The sequence below is a fragment of the Amaranthus tricolor genome, chromosome 12 (genome assembly GCF_026212465.1).
Source record: "Amaranthus tricolor cultivar Red isolate AtriRed21 chromosome 12, ASM2621246v1, whole genome shotgun sequence".
NCBI classification, from domain to species: domain Eukaryota; kingdom Viridiplantae; phylum Streptophyta; class Magnoliopsida; order Caryophyllales; family Amaranthaceae; genus Amaranthus; species Amaranthus tricolor.
This window is the reverse complement of record NC_080058.1, coordinates 14,045,908-14,064,038: the sequence shown is the minus strand read 5'-3', so window position 1 is coordinate 14,064,038 and position 18,131 is coordinate 14,045,908. Positions and strand designations below refer to the sequence as shown.

Genomic DNA, 18,131 nt, shown 5'->3' with positions numbered 1-18,131 from the left:
CTTTCTTTAATCAAGACTTATTTTTAAACTTTGTGCTTCTTGCTCCGGATTGGAGCTGGAGGCTTTTGTTAGGCTCTTATTCCAAGTCTTAGAATCAGTGACTCGTCGTTGGGAGCCTAGTCTCTACTTTGGTTGGATCACTCTAGACCCTAGCCTATCTTTAACACTACATGTCATGTGCCTTGTTTCTCCATGCTTAGTGGCGTAGCATCATTTTTCTGTCTTATCCTCCTCATAAGGGGGATAAGGAATTGCATTGCTAAGTGCGACGTTTTTTAGGCGGGGGGTCACTACAGGATTACTTTTGGTAGCAATGATTGCCCGAGTGAGGCTGTGGGCAAGAGTTGCTACTTGCTCAGATGTCAACCCTCCACTGGGTGGAGTGGTGAGCTTTGGTCTTGCAAAAGGAGGTGCTTTCACCACCGAGGGTGTTGCTTCGTCATCTTCGGATTCTCTTGCACCCATAACCGCGAGAAGGCTATGGACGGAAATGGGGTTCCACTCTTGCTCATATTGAGGATTTGGGTCGCTGATATAGCGAGGTTCTTGAGTTTGTTGAGGGTTTGAGGGTCCCCCAACTTTGGCTTGTCGGCGTTCGCCTGATTTAGATCGTAAGTTTTGTTTGGAATTATTCATTTTCTCGGGAAGTTATGACTCGTTCAGGGATAGCGTGAAACGGAGCTAGAAAGAACTAATTTGAAATTAATACTTGCTTAAATTTAGAATATATAGAATACAAAATAATTTTAATCATATACGAATAAGAAAGTTATAAGAATAAAAATAACGTCTTTATGATAACTATAAGCCTATTATCAACTATAATTACTTGAGTAAGTTTTAAAATTATTGAAGATAATTAATATATGTGACAAGGATAGTGAAATTTATATTAATTACATTAAATATGGTATACAAAAAGGTGTTTTATATCCTTTAAACAATTATTATTTAGTAAAAAGAAAATTATTGCTAATTTAAAATGAATTGTTATTATATATAAGATAGGCCTAAATATTTGTATTTGCATCCAATTATCTATCCTATAAATATCATTTTATTTATATATCGATTAATACAATTTAGTTAAAAAATTAAACTTAATTAATATAATTAATACTTAAATTATCATTTTTAAAATCATAATTTTAAAATTTTTTAATTTTATAAACTTCGTGCATGCACGGATTTCTATACTAGTGGACTAAAATATCTCTACATTGCTTGAACACACATACTAGTTGATTATAAGTATGTAGGTGTAACAACTCGACTTACTGTTGACTGAGTAAACAGGGTCATCACGGGGTTTCATTTCCCAAGAAACTAAAATCACACTTCCAAAACTTGAGTAAAGGGGTCACCAGCTCTTTAATGTAACTAATTCAGATAAATCTCAAAACAAACATCTAACTAAAACACAAGATAATCATACAATTCTCTACAAGTCCAATATAACCAACACAACTAAATCAAATTTACATTTATCCAAAATCCTAATACAAAACTACAAATTCTTATATGCTCAACTCAATATACATCCTTGGAACCTCTAATCTGTAACACCCCTGAATTTCCAACCCCTTAAACGACACCATAATTGTGAAGGAAAGGAGGAAATTCGGGTGTTACATAAAAAGAAAAGGGGAAATAATTAAAACAAACTCTAAAGATTAATTAGAAAGGTGAGTAAGTGGAAATTTGCAGCATCTCTGCTAAAAACTGAGGATGTGACAAGAATATCTAAATGGATAACATAACTAAAATAATCTAAGGCCTTTAATGCCTTCAAGAATACGCCGCGACAGAAAGAATCATCGTCGGCTTCACAAGTCATCAACTCTAACGAGGATCGTGGTTCCAATGTTAACGCATCATTCTGACGGATACTAAAGGAGTATTCTCACTACTATACATCCAAAAACTACGTAGCGGAATTACGGGTCATACAAGGAGTCACATGGCTCCATACAAAAGAAGTTATACAATTCCAAAAGAAAACTTTACAAATAATATAGAAGCTACAAGTATTAGACAATTTATACATAATTGTTACGATCGTACTTCGCTCTTCCCCCAATGCAAAGCAAAAGAAGCTCTTATACCTGTCATGTCAAGCTATGATCCTCCTGCTGCTCAACATAATGACCATAGTCAAATGTGTCATAGCAGAAACATCATAGAGAGTCATGAGCAAACAACAACAAACACATACACGTCAGTAATTAATGAACTTATGACAATTTGAGTCATTGAACAAAACAATAGACAACGATATAGTATGGCAATAGCGAGTCTACTCATCTGTCTAAACACCTCTATTTACTCATAATTTCTCTTTCAAACTACTAATCTCTCAAGTATATTCAAAGGTAGTGGATCCTTTCCCTATTCATGGCATAGTGACACAGCCAAGGGCGTTATCGGCCATCCGATGCCCATGGCAAAGTATAAGCTCATGCCCCCTCCAGCCGACCCTCTCGGGTCCTACCTTCGGGAAAAACTAACACACTGGGTTACTAAACCAGTGAAGAGGCCACCATATTGGGGTTTGCAAGGCCCGCATGGTATCACCTCGGTCAAGGGGCGGTATCGGCCATCCGGCGCCCAGTGACCCAAGTATGCTCATACCCCCTTACGGTGGTCCTGTCGAACCTCACCTAGGGGACTATTAAATCAATCGGACATAATCCAGTTCAGTCACGCCAACTAATCATACATCAAGGCTCAATAAGTAGGAAATCACTTTGATACCACACACAACCATGGTGCGTTCCCTACTATTTAGAAATCTATTCTCATAGTCTCCTAATGTTTTCATTCTACTTGCCTATATCACTATTATGACTATACGCTAGCATAGTTTACTTTCTGGCGCTCTATAATTCTAATACGATGTATATAATCATGAGATATTGATAATACTTTGTAATGATAAACATGATAATAAATTGCTGCATGTATGTACCTACAAGCGTCACTGCACGACCACAAGTTACAAAAATCACCCAACTAATGGTCTACTTTCCTCTTATAAATTGGGAACCTATACAAGTTAGGAATAAAACGTATAAGTTCTCTTAACTACTTTCTCATACCCGCTAGAAACCAAACTAACCACTATCATCCATTCACGACAAGTTTTCAATTGTTTCCAGCACGTACGCATCTCATTCAACACCAAGCATAATCGTCAATTCAACAATAACACAAGTTTTTCCATCGGCAAAGAATAAAAGGATTATGTCGACTGCTTCGTTACACCAACTAACTTTGAGTTATAACGGTTCACATCATCTTAATATAAAGCGATGATTCACACTTAATGTTGATGTAGTGCTAATATGACGACAAGGACGAATCTTAAAGTTATCACATCACAATATCATTTATTATATTCTCCAAGGCTACAAAGAACTAAAATCAAGGCATCATACAAGTAACTTTAATAATTCTCAACAGTTGACACTACGTTCATGGTTTATTACAATTATGTATTTATGATTTCAATAACAACCTAATGAGGTATTAGTAACTCTCACAATTAAATCACTAACAATTAGCAACTAGTAACTCTCACAATTAAATCACTAACAATTAGCAACTAGTACTCCCAATTAACAACCAAATTATTTCTATAGTCAACTGTAATCAAAAACATTACTAATTGCCACAACAATAATCAACCAAGTCTTAAAACTACTTATAAGATTATTGAATAAATCATCACACCACCAAAGTAGCATACAAACACACACACACTACTAGTAATCACCTCTCTAAATAAAACCCTAATCATTTCATGTTCAAGGATAATTCTTTTAACTATTAACCATACTGAAATTCAATGAGACTAATACACAATCAACACACAACTCATAAACATGGTAGATTCTAATTAGAATGAGTAAATTAATCAATTTGAAAAGTGAGAGATGGCTTACAATGGGTGAAACTAGAAAATGGGTCAAGAGGTTGGTGGTTCTTGTGGTGGTGGCGTGACTCAAGACACGGTGGTGGAGGAGGGCTGCGCAGAGCCAAAGGGGAAGCAAACCTGCAGTCGCCTGCTGCTGTGAGGTGTAACTGCAGCCGCCTACTGCTGGCCTGCACGTGGGAATGAGAAGGAAAGGTCAGGGCTGCTTGGTGGTGTTTCTGTGGGCTGTGCAGCGATTGGTGGTGGCCAACTGCTCTCTGGCGGGGCAAGGGGGAGAAGAGAGAAAGAAGGAGAAGGAAGAGAAGGAGGGATGACGGCTCCTTTGAGCATTTAGAGTTTTCACGGGTTTTATACTCGTTATTGCTATTATCATTATTATTACTATTATTATTATTACGTTTATTTATTATTAGGTTTATTTATTTATTTATTATTTTTTTTATCTCGATTCGTTTTCCTGCGAGACCCAACTAAAAGACTCACCTTCGTGGGCTTCCATTTTAATAAAATAATCATTTTGATTCGAACTTCTTTATTTAAGAAATCGTAACTATATTTTTAATATATATATATATATATATATATATATATATATATATAAGTTAACATTTAAATTCATGTATGCAAGAAATTTATTAAAAACTAATTCAGAAATAATTTAATATAATTGTAAAATCTTTAAAAGTTATTAAAATATTTAATAATTTCATTATTAAAATCTCGGGGTGTTACATAATCACTTCCGCTAATCCATTATTCCCGTCTGGTTTTGATCTGTAGACAAACTAAAAGTTGGAAACCACAGAGGGTCAGATTAAACTGAACGAGAAGTAACAATCCAAAACAAAAAAACTTAGCAATTCAAATCATAGGTTTAAAAAGTTTCCTAGATCTATGTGAGCACATGAAGTCTAGTTTGAGAGGTGCCCCATAGCTCTAAGGCTATGTCGCTCTCGAGTGAAGCTAGTCAATATCTGAATGACAATTCGCTTCAAAAACAGGGAGCAGGGAACAATGTTCCTCAACTCCGTTAATGACCAGCTCGCAAGCCTGATCCATTGACCATATCATAATATCAGCATAAGCATTCACAATAACATTTGTCTCAACAATTTCCAATTCAAAAGAGCTTTAGTAAAAAGTTTACTTTTAAGAATGTAGTTGGGTCAGACCCTTTAAGGGAGTGCTACTACTCACCTGCGATGTCTCTTCAAAGAGTCGAATCCTGATCACAGCTATCAACTAGAAAAGTTCTTCGATGATGTCGCCTTCTGAAGTATAACAATCACAATATCACAAAAAGGCGTCTGATGCTACTGTACTGATATATAAGTTATTACATCTCCTTCTACAACCAAGGTTTAACTATGACTCTATTCTGGCGTTGCAACATCTCATGTCATAAGTTCGTTTTTACACATATTAAAGAATCTAGGCAAACCAACAATGTTCATCACTAAGTCCAATCATATACCACAAAAACTTTATGATCCAAGAATCTAGGACTGTTTACACTCCACTAAAGGTTTCTCAATAATCATCATCCTCTTTATTAATTAAAGAAAATTTTTTAATTGATACCTATGATCAATAATCCACTAAAGAATCTAATGATCCTTTAGGAATATCACCTTGTTCATTTACTAAAACAACCAATATTCCTCCCAAAATCAATGATTTCCAAAGAATCTCATACTTCAATTACGGTCACCAATTATTCAATTCTTTCACCAATATCTAATATCTCTTCAACAAAACCATAATTTCCTTAATTCATAATTTTTTATTAACCTTCAAGACTCGACAAACTTAACACAACATTCACTAATTTGCTACTAGATCTCGTTTGTTTAATCAAAAGGCTAAATCGGTTATAATTAAGAAATCATGAATTAATCCCTTTTGACAAGTCTCTTTGCTCAGAAAAGAAATGCAATGAAAACAGAAACAATGATCTAAAACTCTTAGAATTACATAAGTCTGATAGATAGAACTTACCAATCATGATAGGTGACAAAATCAGAAAATTGAAAGTTGCGATTGTGGTTCGAAATTGCGAATGTTGTTCGAGGCTGCAGCTGTTTCAGTTTCATTGAGTAAATCATTAGGAGTTTGTGAAATGCCTATTGTTCTTATTTCAATAATTAGACAAGAATTGAAGATGGAGATTGTTTCCTTACCAGATTTCAGAAACTCCAATGCTAGAATCAAGAGAGGGGACGCCGATTAGGGTTGCAGAACCACCGTGAGAAGTGGTGTTCGTAACCTCAATGAATGATGGGTTTGCTGCCCAATTTTGTTGCTCAGAGATGAAGGAAAAAGGAAGGAAAGAGTTCGAATCAAGAGGAAGAGGATGAAGGACCTGTTTCATCGAGAATCAAGAGTAAGAGTTGAGAATGAATCCTGCTTGTTGGCATTTGAAATTATCAGAAGGAGGAAGAAGGTGTTACAGTTCGTGTTTCAAGAATGTCGAAACCAAAAATGAAGGAGGAAGGATTACGAAAATGGGTTTGGAATTTTTAAGGAAATGGGTTTGGAATTTTAAGGTGGAAGGAGAAGGAGTTTGGTTTAATTGAAATAACCCTGAATGGAAGGAGTTTGTTCTAATTTTTAAAAATTTTCTCGTTCTCCATTATTAATTTCTTAAATGTACAAATACTTTATTGAAATATTAAAAGGAAAAATTACTTACAATAATTAAATATTTTCATGATTTTCCTAAAATAATTTCACCTATTGGTTAATCATAAATAATCCAAACTTTAAGAGGTATTTACCTAGAGTAAACATGAGCAACCGAATTACTTGTTACATTAGGTAATTTACCAAAAAATGTAAACTGAAAATTAATGTAAAATTAGAGAAAAATTTTGAAAATTTACATAAAAAGTTCAGAATAAAAAAAAATTTAACATTCTTTTACAGTATTTTTGACATTGTATTTGTATTTTAATTAATTTTTTTCAAAAATAATAAAACTTGATATTGCAAATTATCAGTTTACCGGGTTTACTCTAGAAAATACCCTTTAAAAATTGGATTTTTTAGTGTTAATTCTAGGTAATTTTTCTGCATTAAAAAAAAAAAGAAACGCTGACAGTTCACAACTTTCTGTACAATTTTGAAATACAGAATTGAGGTAAAGTTTCATCATAGCACAGGCTAATTGGCTGAGCTTGGAAAATATTCTTCATTTGATACAGACTAAACAGGAATAGCACAGCTTAGCTTTCCACTCACAGTCACAATTAGGAGTTACAGTCACAATGCTGTAAACATCATTTCAAGGTTATCCCACCCCAAGCTTTACCTGAGAAACCCAACACAAACTATACAGATTCAAATCTTCCAAAACATTTGTATACTCTTCTATCTGCAAAAGAAATAACTCTTTATCCCTTTTAGATTGCTACTGACACGACATGCCTAGCAATCTCAAAAGGACGGAGGGAGTATTAAGTAGCATAAAAAACGCATGATTACTTCGTACTTCATATGCTAGCAAGCATCAGGGCATTATTGAAAGGTACTGCTGGCTGCAGCTCAAACTTACTCAACAAGCATACACAGAATGGAAGCCATTGTTTCCTGATCCATGCAGATCATGACCAAATCCACATACTCCATTGCTTCATGAGGAAGTAACCCTTCAATAAAAAAGCGGATTAGATGAGAATGAGTCCCTTGCATCACATTAATATACTGTTCGAAAATTTTTCTCTGCTGCTGCTCATCCAATTCAGCTGCCTCCATCAAAGAAAAAAGATTTGTCTCCTCTTCATCAAAATGTTGGCTGCAGTTTTCCTGTTATGGTCAAACAGATTATTGGTACAGATTGTACAGAACTAGAATCTCTTCCACAATGCAAACCGCATCGTGTAACGAATGGTAAGGAAATCAAAGAATGACACAACAGATTTACTTGTAATGCTTTGAGTCGAGCAGAAAGGCTGTACAAGGCCTCTTGATAGGTAGAAGTACCAGGTTTGAGAACACCCACTGATTTTATATCTTCTTTGATCCCATTCATTATGGGTAGGTCCCTTGCATGTTCCTCAGTCACACACCTACACACCCCTGTATTGTTTATCCATCATTTTCAAACAATGGCATATATAAATCCATTTTCAACATACATCAGTGTTGCTATCAAAGGAAATGAGTAATCTAACAGAAACGACCTTAAAAAGGAAAAGATTCACAAGGAACTTTCCAATTCATTATCACTTTCATTGGCATAGCCTCTACTACACGTTTTTGAAAAGGAAAAGAACTGCAAATAGATGCCTTTTAATAATGATTGGATAATCAATCTTCTACTTATTCCAGCAGCATTAAATTGAATCTTTTAAGGTAGTTTACAATGTAGTTAATGACAAGTTTCATAAGCCTGAAGTAGACCTGGGAAAACGGTCGGTCGGTCGGGTTTTGGGTCGGATCAATTTCGGTCGGGTCATTTTCGGGTCGGGTCAGTTTCGGATCAGGTCAGTTTCAGGTCGGATCACTCTGGGTTTCGGGTAGGTTCGGATTGACCCAACGGGTTACCATAAAACATTAGAATATCCAATCGACTTATTCAACATAAAAAAAAATCATTAAAATGTCTAAAAAAAATCATTAGAGAAATTACATGTACGATTTTCAAAAAATAGTTGATATGTCAGGTTCATTTAAGTGCAACAAAAATAGGGGAATTAATACTTATTTTGAAAGACTTGTAAGATACGCGCTTTATAAAAGTTATTTTGTTTATTATAATTGTAACGTTAGATAAAAATGACGTTAAAATTATCTTCACAATTTTCATATTGGAAAGATATACAACTAACTAAGTACTTATTTCGTCTTATAAGATACGCGTTATTTAGGGTAGCGACATTCGTTTTTTGAAAAGATCATTCAAACGTGCGAAACGTTCGTATAAATTATATTGATTTGCTTACTGAAATGTAGAAGAATTAAAAACTCATTTGACTGATTTAACAAGATACATGTATTCAATTAAGATGATTATAACGTCCTGTTTTTAAAGAAAAATAATTACGATGGCTAAAAAAACGTTAAATACGTGTTTTTTGAGATCTATTGATGAGTTTTAGGGTTCAAGTGATATACTTAATATGTTGAGATACTTTGAAAACTAAAATTTTATTTGAAATGAATTCTAACATTGAAATTACTCTAAAAATTGATATTAAATCGGTCAAAACGGGTCGGTTTCCGGTCGGGTCATTTTCGGTCGGGTAATTATCGGGTCGGTCATGTTTCAGATTAAGTCGCTTTCGGGTCGGTCGGGTTCGGATTTTGTCGGGTCGGGTCCCAGGTTCATTTTCGGGTCGGATCAAATTTTCCCAGGTCTAGCCTGAAGTAATAGAGTAACAGTCCTAATTTACTTCAACACACTGTTTGGATGGAAGCAATGCGAAAGAAAAGAAATATAGGGATTTGGAGGAAGATGTTTTCCTTTGCTTAGATACAATTTTAAAGGGGAATTCGGAAGGAAGGGGATTGGAGTGATTTATGTCGCTAATTTTGTTAACAATCAAATCTCTCCAAAACCGAAAATATTTGGAACGAAAATGATATTTCTTCTTTTTTTTTTTTTTCTTTTCCTATGATCTCAATAAACACGGGATAAGTCCCCTAGTAGCCCCCGCTTGATAAATTTGTTAATTGGCTTGAAAACAAGACCACATAAGAGGAGAATTGACTGCACACAAATCCGATGAGGTTTCATCCTAAAACCAGTTGGTAATGGAGGAGTAGTCCATCAAGCTTATATGTGAATCCCCCTCTCTAATTGTTCGATGTGAGATTACATATGGCTTATTTTCTAACACTGTAGTCCTTTCCCCTTCTCTTCTTTTTCCCTCCTACATTTTTATCCAAACCTAGTGCAAGTGTTAGTTAAAACCGACCAATTTCTAGCAAATCTATGGGGAATGTACGATAACCCCACGGAGAGAAGTGCTACGGCTGAATAAAATAGCCTTCACAGAAATAAAATGAATTTCAGCATTGTAAGTTCTAAAAACCATTGTGTATTTGCATATGTCGGTAGTATTTGTAGGTATGATTTCACCAGCTCAACAACTATTTGATGTATACACCAAATAGATTTTAGGCCATATCATCATTCATTCCCTACGCTAAGTTCTTCAACAATGAAACACCAAATTGGATAAAACAGTAAAAAAATATCAACAACACATGATTATATTCATAGTACATCATATGCAAAAACAATATTCAGATATTCCAACTTAGCGTCGACCTAACAACATTTTTGGATAATAATTTTGGAGAGAAAAGAAAAGAAAGGAAGGGAAAGGGAGGAAAAGGGAAGAGAAATAGAAGAAAAGTGACGCTTGTTTGTTTATGAGGGATGGGAAGAGAAGGGAAAGGAAGAGAGAAGAGAAGAAAGTTTTCCCATCAAATATTTCAACCAATAGAAAGATTGATAGCTCAATAAATATCATTCATCCAATCCCTTCAAATTCCTCTTCTTCAAATCCCTTCCCTCCTATTTTGTTATCCGGACTCTAAATTCCTCCCCTTCCTCTCCCTCCGTTTCCTTCCATCCAAATGCACTTTAAAAGTATCCATGTCATATTCATTGTAATCATAGCCTTTGTCCAATATAGTTTTACAACGGATTGCGCTCATTGGGAGCCCGGATATGACTTTTATATATGCGGTATTTAAAAGGGTCAAACCTTAAATGAGACGGGTTTTAAATTACCCTTTATTTACATAAATGACATGGGCTCTATACGGGCTATAAACGAACCTCCATTTGTATTATTTTTGCTTGAATTACGATACATTATTATAGATTTATAATCGTCAATAGTCTAATTATAATTAACAAAGCCTATAATTATGTAAACTAAAAAAAAAAAGCCTATAATTGTGATACATTATTATAGATTTATAATCGTCAATACATTTACGCAATATACCGACTAACGTGGTTATTTCAATGAAAATTTAGAAAAACAAAACTTTAAATGGTCTAGGTTGGACCGAGCAGGCCAAAATGGTGTGGCCCATTTAAACCAGGCCCAACTCTTATCGGAGCCATTGCACACACTTTAATACCACAAGTTACCAAGTATATTAACTCAAGACTATCCTCCACTCCATGTTTTATGATCAGTGGAGTATTTGTAGATTTCTAAAAAAGAAAATTGCTTAATAATCTTTGCTGAATAAAATTTGTGTACTCCAATATCAATTTTATTTTTCTTAAAAAAGTTTACAATACCAATATGAGTATGAGTATATGACCCTGATTAAAAAATGATCTAAATCAGAAAGTATTCATGCTATATTTTTCTATCTCACTTCCTTTCCTCCTATTCATCTTTATAGTCTCATTTGACCGGACACACTTGCTAAAGTAATAATTTTGTAAAAATTATACATATAAAAATTGTAAACAATTGATATTAACGATCTTTACATTGAAACGAATCAAATAAGATTCTAATTAACTATGTTATAACTTATAATTTGTTGAGTGATTGATAAACAGTGTCAAAAGTCAAATAAAACTAATAGCTTAAATATGAGGTAGTATTTTATATAATAGCTTCGCAAATATTCCGAGGAAGGGTCCTATGTAAACTCGTTTCAACCTGATGATTGTATTTTAATTTGGATTCTCTCCTTATATATTAATAAAAAAATGTTCTCTAAGCCAACGGACAAAGGCAATATATTATAAGTAAATCACATTTAATTTGAACGTGATCTTTATGTAGTTTTACTATTTTGTTTTTTTTTTTTCATTTACATAGGGTAAAAATAAGGATGAATAATTGCATTACAAATGTATTATAATCGAAATATAAGCCGTTTTAAACGTGAAATTAGTTGTGACCGTGAAATAAATCCATTTGGCGACCATTAACATGACTTAATTTTACATAAACTTGCAGTGTTGTCATAACAATTGTGGATGTCAAAGAAAAATTGGATCAACTTTTTAATAACAATGTAACAATTGAGGAAAAAAAAAAGGACCTGGATCAGAAGCTTGTAATAGAGGAAAAAGAATGCGCTCCTCCATTTGAGCATGCTCTAACAATATCTCCAACAACTTTCCATAACTCTTCCCCAATTTACCCACCTCCATTTTTAGTGTTCCCAACGTTGGATCAATAACCCCTAATCCGCCATGTGTCGCAAGATCTATCCCCCATTTAGCAACCCTCTCCAGATGCAACCTCATACTCTGGTGCTGAAGCGCCGCCATCCTCACTATCACTACCCAAGGCGCCTTCGGTTTGTCTTCTCCCCAAACACACTCTGCTTTCTCTCTCTTCAACAAAGCAGGAAATGGGAGTTTGGATTCCACGTACCCCAAAATTGTTTGGAAAGGACCCGAAACAGGGTATTCGGTATCGAAACGGATGGTGAATTCGGGAGTTTCGGGTCGGGGAATGAAATGGAGTGAGAGTGATTTGTAGCGAAGAAGGAAACGGAGGTAGTTAGTGAAAATGTTGGTTGGGTCTCCATGAAGATAAACGACAGGAGGAATCATGGGTTTTAGAGTAGTAAATTGATCAGCTGGAGCAATTTCAGTAAGAGATTTATTGTTCTTATGGTTGGTAAAACAATTACCCATCTTGATTGTTAAAGGAAAGAATACAGGGTAAGAAATGGAATAGCGGAGGAATTAGATCATAAAAATGAAATAATAATAATAGTAATGGGTAGAAATAGAAGTGGACTAAAAAAGAAGTAAAAATAATGGCGGATAATGAAGGAATTAATTAGAAATAATGGATGAAAATGGAAAAGTTAGTGAAGTGCAAGGAAACGAGATGTACCAGAAACAGGAAGTGCGAGAAATTTGGAGAGATTATTGAAAGCGACCCTCAAAATGAAGTGAAAAGGAGAACGAAAGGAAAGCAGCATTTTTTTGCATTTTCCCTCGCGTTTTAAAAGGGTAAAAAAGTAAATATCACTTCAATGAAATTTCGAAATGCAACTATTGTTTTCCATTGTCAACTACGTACCCTCTAATTAAACAAATACATATTCTGAAATTAGAAAGTCCTACGCTGTCATTATTTATAACTTTATATTGATTATTTAGAGTTTTAGTTTAATTACTTTTATTGTGTTTGAGTGATTTAATTATAAAGTGATCATTTACGATTTAAAGTAATTAATTAAAAAATTAACAAAATATATGAGCTTGTCAAATAATGAGACAATCTCATACTTCCTCCTATTTCCTTTAAATGTCTAATTTGATTTTCAACACTACTTATCAATCACTTGTTGTAAAAGTTAAAACATATTTAAGTGAGATTTAATTAGATTTTGTTTGACCCAAAACAACTCATAACCATGGAACAAATGGAACATATGTTCAAACTGTTTCAGCAAATGCACAAACCAAACACAACCCTTGAAACCATATCACCAAAATTAAAATTGGCCGAAAAACTAAACTACCAGAATTACACAACTTGGTGTAAAATGATGCAGATAGCTTTTAGAATGCAGGGGACGTCTCAGCCACATCATAGACGATCCTCCTAGCATCACGGTCCCTAATTACAGGACATGGAAACAGAAGGACTCGATAGTTCTGTCATGGATTATCTCAAATATTGACACAGATCTCATAAATCAGTTCTTAGATTACACTATTGCAAGGGACTTATGGAAAGGGATAGAAATCCTATTGAGCAGTGGAAGAGACGAACTCCAGATCTTTGATCTGAGTTCTCAGGCCAACAGTATAAAATAGGACCGAAACCCTTTGGAGGTCTTCTATGGGAAACTAACTACAATTTGGAAGAAGATAGATCGACGACAACCAAACCCGATGATACATGCTGAAGATATCGCAATCTTCAACACTTTCATTCAAAAACAACGTTTATACCAGTTTTTGGCCGGAATTAACGAGACATTTGACAAAGAAAAAAGGGACTTATTAAATCAAGACCCACTTCCAACAGTTGAAATGGCATATGCTACAATCAGACGTGAGATTTCAAGGCGTGGCATCATGATCCACGCTTCATCATCGGGAAATCAGAAGTGGGTTGGCCGTTAAACACCACCGGTCATATTCTTCATCCCGGCGTGACATGGAGGACAAGACTCACCTTAAGTGTAGTTACTGTGGAGGAAACCGTCATACAAAGCTGTTTCAAGTTAATAGGCTACTCAGAGTGGTGGGAGGAGCACCGGCAACGGAAAGCCGCCACCAAGGCCCAGTTAAACAAGGCCGGCGGCAAGGCTCACTTGGTCACCAGCGTTCCCCCCCCCCAGCACACCAACCCACTACACAGAAACAAAGAAGGACATCAATAGCATCGAAGGTAAAACAGAACAGAGAAAAGGAGATGAACCAGAAGAGAGAGAAAGGGGAAAGGATAGAAACAACACAGAATAACCCTAAGCCCTCACAATACTCCCAATCCCGCCTATTTATACAACACTCCCAAATCTCACAAAACCCTAAGCCCATTTATAAACCCACAAAATCCAAAACCTCATGTGACCCACATAAACTTGGACTCTTATGTAAACCTTGTTCTTCTTCCTAATGGATATTTGATTGCGGGGCCACCGATACTATGACTTTTGACCCTTGTGATCTTATATCCACTAATCTAAAAACCCGCACCTACATTCAAATAGCCAATGGGAATGTGTGAGTGTTGATCAATCTGGGCCCGTTACCATTTCTTCTTCTCTCAAATTAACAATTGTCTTTTAATTCCTAGCTTATCTCATAGTTTGTTGTATATTAGCCAGTTGACTCAGGAATTAAATTGTAATGTGCTTATATCTTCTTCTAGTTGTGTTGTGCAGGATGCTTAGACAGGGTGGATTATTGGTCGTGGTACTGAATGAGATGGTTCGTACTAAGTGGACGAGGCGATTCAAACGGGTCACACTTTGCTTTCTCATGGGTTCTCTGATCATCAGTTATAGACTTGGCATCGATGTCTAGGACATTCATCATTAGGGTATCTGAAACGTCTTTTTCCGTCATTAACTAAAAGTACTGTAGTCATTAACTAAAAGTCCTCACTGCGCACAATACACAAACTAAAAGGTGTACATCCATCCATATGATGCAGCTAATCTAAAAGTAGATCTATTCCCCGAAATAAATAGGCCTCATAAAAAGCTTTCAACAATTATAATTCTTGAGTAAGCTGACAAACAATGCACATTTAATTAGGACATAAAAGATTCTCATTTGATAACCCCTTTTAAAATCAATTACTGTCACACTTTATTTTTGGCAATACTTAAACTACATCACAGTTTAATGAATAACTTTAAAGAACACTTCTTTAAATAAAACGGCATACGACTAAACATATTTGAGGTCATTTCTTATAAAATAGTGTATTTTACAAAACACTTACTTTAAAAACAATACTTAAAACAATAGTAAATTATATAAAAGAAAAACAAGGAGTATTCATGGACCGCCGAAAGTCGGCTTGATCTAACACTTTGGTAAAATCGGTGATCGTCATCACCTAAATACGACTCTTGCAAGAATTAAATGAGATCAGGGACACGAGGCCGATGCTAAAAACGTATACCTAAAATCAAGCTCTAGGATTTTTTACATATATATATATATATATATATATATATATATATATATATATATATATATATATATATATATATATATATATATATATATATATATATATATATATATATATATATATATATATATATATATATATATATATATATATATATATATATATATATATATATAATATATACAGATACATAGTATACGTTGTCTAATTTCCATTGTAACGCAAAAAACGAACATTTACAATGTCTTTATACAAAACTTTTAAATAAAACAAATACATTTGTAATTTTTAAATAAAAACAATATTAACATACTTTATTTTATCAAATAAAATTTTCATCACATGGTTAATTTTATTAACATTATTTTCCAATGTAATAACATTATTACATAAACAAAGCAATCAATAATTAGTTAAATAAAAATTGACTCATCATCAACAACACATGTAAAAGATTGAGTTACCATCAATGGAGCTTTACAAATATTTAGACCAATCTTAAACCCCAAATACTCTATTTGATTCAAACCCAAATAAGATCAATTAATCAAATAAGAACTCATAACTTAATAATTCCAATCAATAAAACCCAAATACTTGATAAAATCATTAACAAGTAAATATCAAAATGCTATTCTCGGTTTCAGAACACTCTGTTTGTGTTTTTGGCATAACTTCTTGATAGGAACTCGTATAGAGGCGATTCAAGTGGAAACACAACCATAACTCTAAGCTCTACAAATCTTATGAAGGAACCAGAACCCAAAAGTGACTCTTATTGTCTCGAAAACAGTCAAACGGAAACGGATAAAAACTTGTAAAATAAAATGAACTTTACTCTCAACTTTGAATATGAATCAAAACCCCAAATTGAAACCATATATACTAAACCACTTCAATTTAACTAAAATTTAACAATCATTATTTATTCTTAAAAACTTACCATTGATGATTGTGAGCAACACTATCTTCTTCAAATGGAATGAATTTTCCCAGCTATCTCATTAAGATTGGGAGAGTTCATGAAAGGAAATGAAATTTGTGGAAGTTAAAAGAGCTTAGTTATTTGGTTAGCATTTAAAGTAAGGTAAATAAGTGAGATTTATTTATAAAATAAAGTTAAAAAGAAATGTAATTAATCAACCAGTTACTAGTTACCTTAGTTTATTCCTAGGTAAGTGACCTCAAAGTTGGGATTATTCAAGATTAATTAAAAGTTAAAATTATTGTAGGAAAATTAGTAAAAGTTTCAATTGTTGTGGGGAATTTTTCCTTCAAAATAAAAGTAACTTTTGTCTTATCAAATAAATAGTTTGTACAAAATATTTCTTTAGTTGAAGATTTGACCAAAATTTATGTAAAAAGATGTAAAAGTATTTTTAATGAACTTGTCTTTTTAAATTATGTGTGAAATTTCAATTTTATGAAAATATTAAAAGATCTAAGCTTTACTTGATTTATAATAAGAAATATTGGTTTTGGAAAAATACAGGTTTTCACTTGTTTTATAACTAAAAGTATTGATTTTGGTGAACTTATAAAGTATTACTTGTTTTATAGCTAGAAATATTGATTTTCGTAAAATTATAAGGTTTATTTGTTTTTTAATTAGAATATTGATTTTTGTGAACTTAAAGTTTGACTTGTTTTTCTAAACATCGAATATTGATTTTAGTGAATTTTTTGAATTTGGAAATTTATCCAAAGAATACAGTTTTACTTGATTCAAAACTAGAGTTTTTGTTTTAGTGAAAATAAAAAATATATCTATTTGTTTTAAAGTTTGAAATGTTGATTATTGGGACTTATTTCAACAGAAATAAATTTTAGTAGCTACTTCTAAAAAATATTAATTTGGAGACTATTAATAGCACATTCAATTATTAGTATGAATTTATTTAACAAATGAACTATTGAAAAAAAATAGTTATAATTAAAGTTTAATATGTAAAATTTAGTAATGAATTTATAAAGGCATAAAGGTAAATTTAACATTATGATTAAGAATCTTATTAAATAAAGAAAGTTACCACCTAAGTTGGTCAAAATCAAAGTTAAAGTCAACTTGTAGTAATACAAATGTGATGTGCTTGTGTGAAATTATCTAAGTACTGAGTGAATGACCTTGATAGTAAGGTAATGTCGAACCATAGACCGAAATGTAAAATTTCGACGCCCGGTGTGAGCCAACACATAAAATGCGGTGCAAGACAAGGGGTTAGCTACATATCCTGTAGAAGGTCGAGCATAATTGAATAGGAGGGGTAACGAATCGCACCATAGTTAGATGTAGCGCTTCGGCCCTAATCTAACTAGACACTTACATATATCAGGTGTCATATTTTTGTACTGGTTGATTACTTATAAACTTAATTAGTGTTGATGTTATACGGTTATGAGTAGTAACCAAATGAACTTACTTAATTATTAAGATTATCGAATTGTATAAGTGGAAGTAAAGTACTTCTGCCAGAGTTGATTATAGTATTTTAATGACTAAAAATTATGACACACTAGAAGAATATAGTAAAAGAATATACAGTAGGAATGATTTGCCTATGTAGTGTTAATAAAAAAAAATTCCTATTTTG

At 33.5% G+C, this 18,131-nt stretch overlaps 1 protein-coding gene and 1 long non-coding RNA gene across 6 annotated transcripts; both read right to left on the bottom strand.

Moving 5' to 3' along the window:
- Nucleotides 1-1,690: 1,690 nt before the first annotated feature.
- On the bottom strand, nucleotides 1,691-6,555 carry LOC130828820 (uncharacterized). Of its 5 annotated transcripts, none has more exons than XR_009047401.1 (4): nucleotides 6,115-6,555; nucleotides 5,933-6,012; nucleotides 2,969-5,205; nucleotides 1,691-2,132 (listed from the first exon to the last, which is right to left on the bottom strand). It is a non-coding gene; the product is annotated as an uncharacterized LOC130828820 (long non-coding RNA). The 5 variants fall into 5 exon arrangements; XR_009047399.1 differs by having other exon boundaries at nucleotides 3,945-5,205; nucleotides 6,115-6,554; XR_009047397.1 differs by having other exon boundaries at nucleotides 5,132-5,205; nucleotides 6,115-6,547.
- Nucleotides 6,556-7,038: 483 nt separating this feature from the next.
- On the bottom strand, nucleotides 7,039-12,617 carry LOC130828819 (uncharacterized). Its single transcript, XM_057694823.1, has 3 exons — nucleotides 11,963-12,617; nucleotides 7,857-8,011; nucleotides 7,039-7,738 (listed from the first exon to the last, which is right to left on the bottom strand). Exons 1-3 carry the CDS (start codon nucleotides 12,564-12,566, stop codon nucleotides 7,484-7,486), a joined length of 1,014 nt encoding a protein of 337 aa, XP_057550806.1. The 5' UTR covers nucleotides 12,567-12,617; the 3' UTR covers nucleotides 7,039-7,483.
- Between the last annotated feature and the right edge of the window lie 5,514 nt (nucleotides 12,618-18,131).

What these genes read in the sequence shown, in the direction of transcription:
- LOC130828819 (XM_057694823.1), bottom strand. Translation starts at nt 12,566, where the DNA reads ATGGGTAATTGTTTTACCAACCATAAGAACAATAAATCTCTTACTGAA. An exon ending in ATTACAAGCTTCTGATCCAG is followed by an intron (nt 8,012 to 11,962) that starts GTCCTTTTTTTT and finishes TAAACAATACAG; the next exon opens with GGGTGTGTAGGTGTGTGACT. An exon ending in CTCGACTCAAAGCATTACAA is followed by an intron (nt 7,739 to 7,856) that starts GTAAATCTGTTG and finishes TGACCATAACAG; the next exon opens with GAAAACTGCAGCCAACATTT.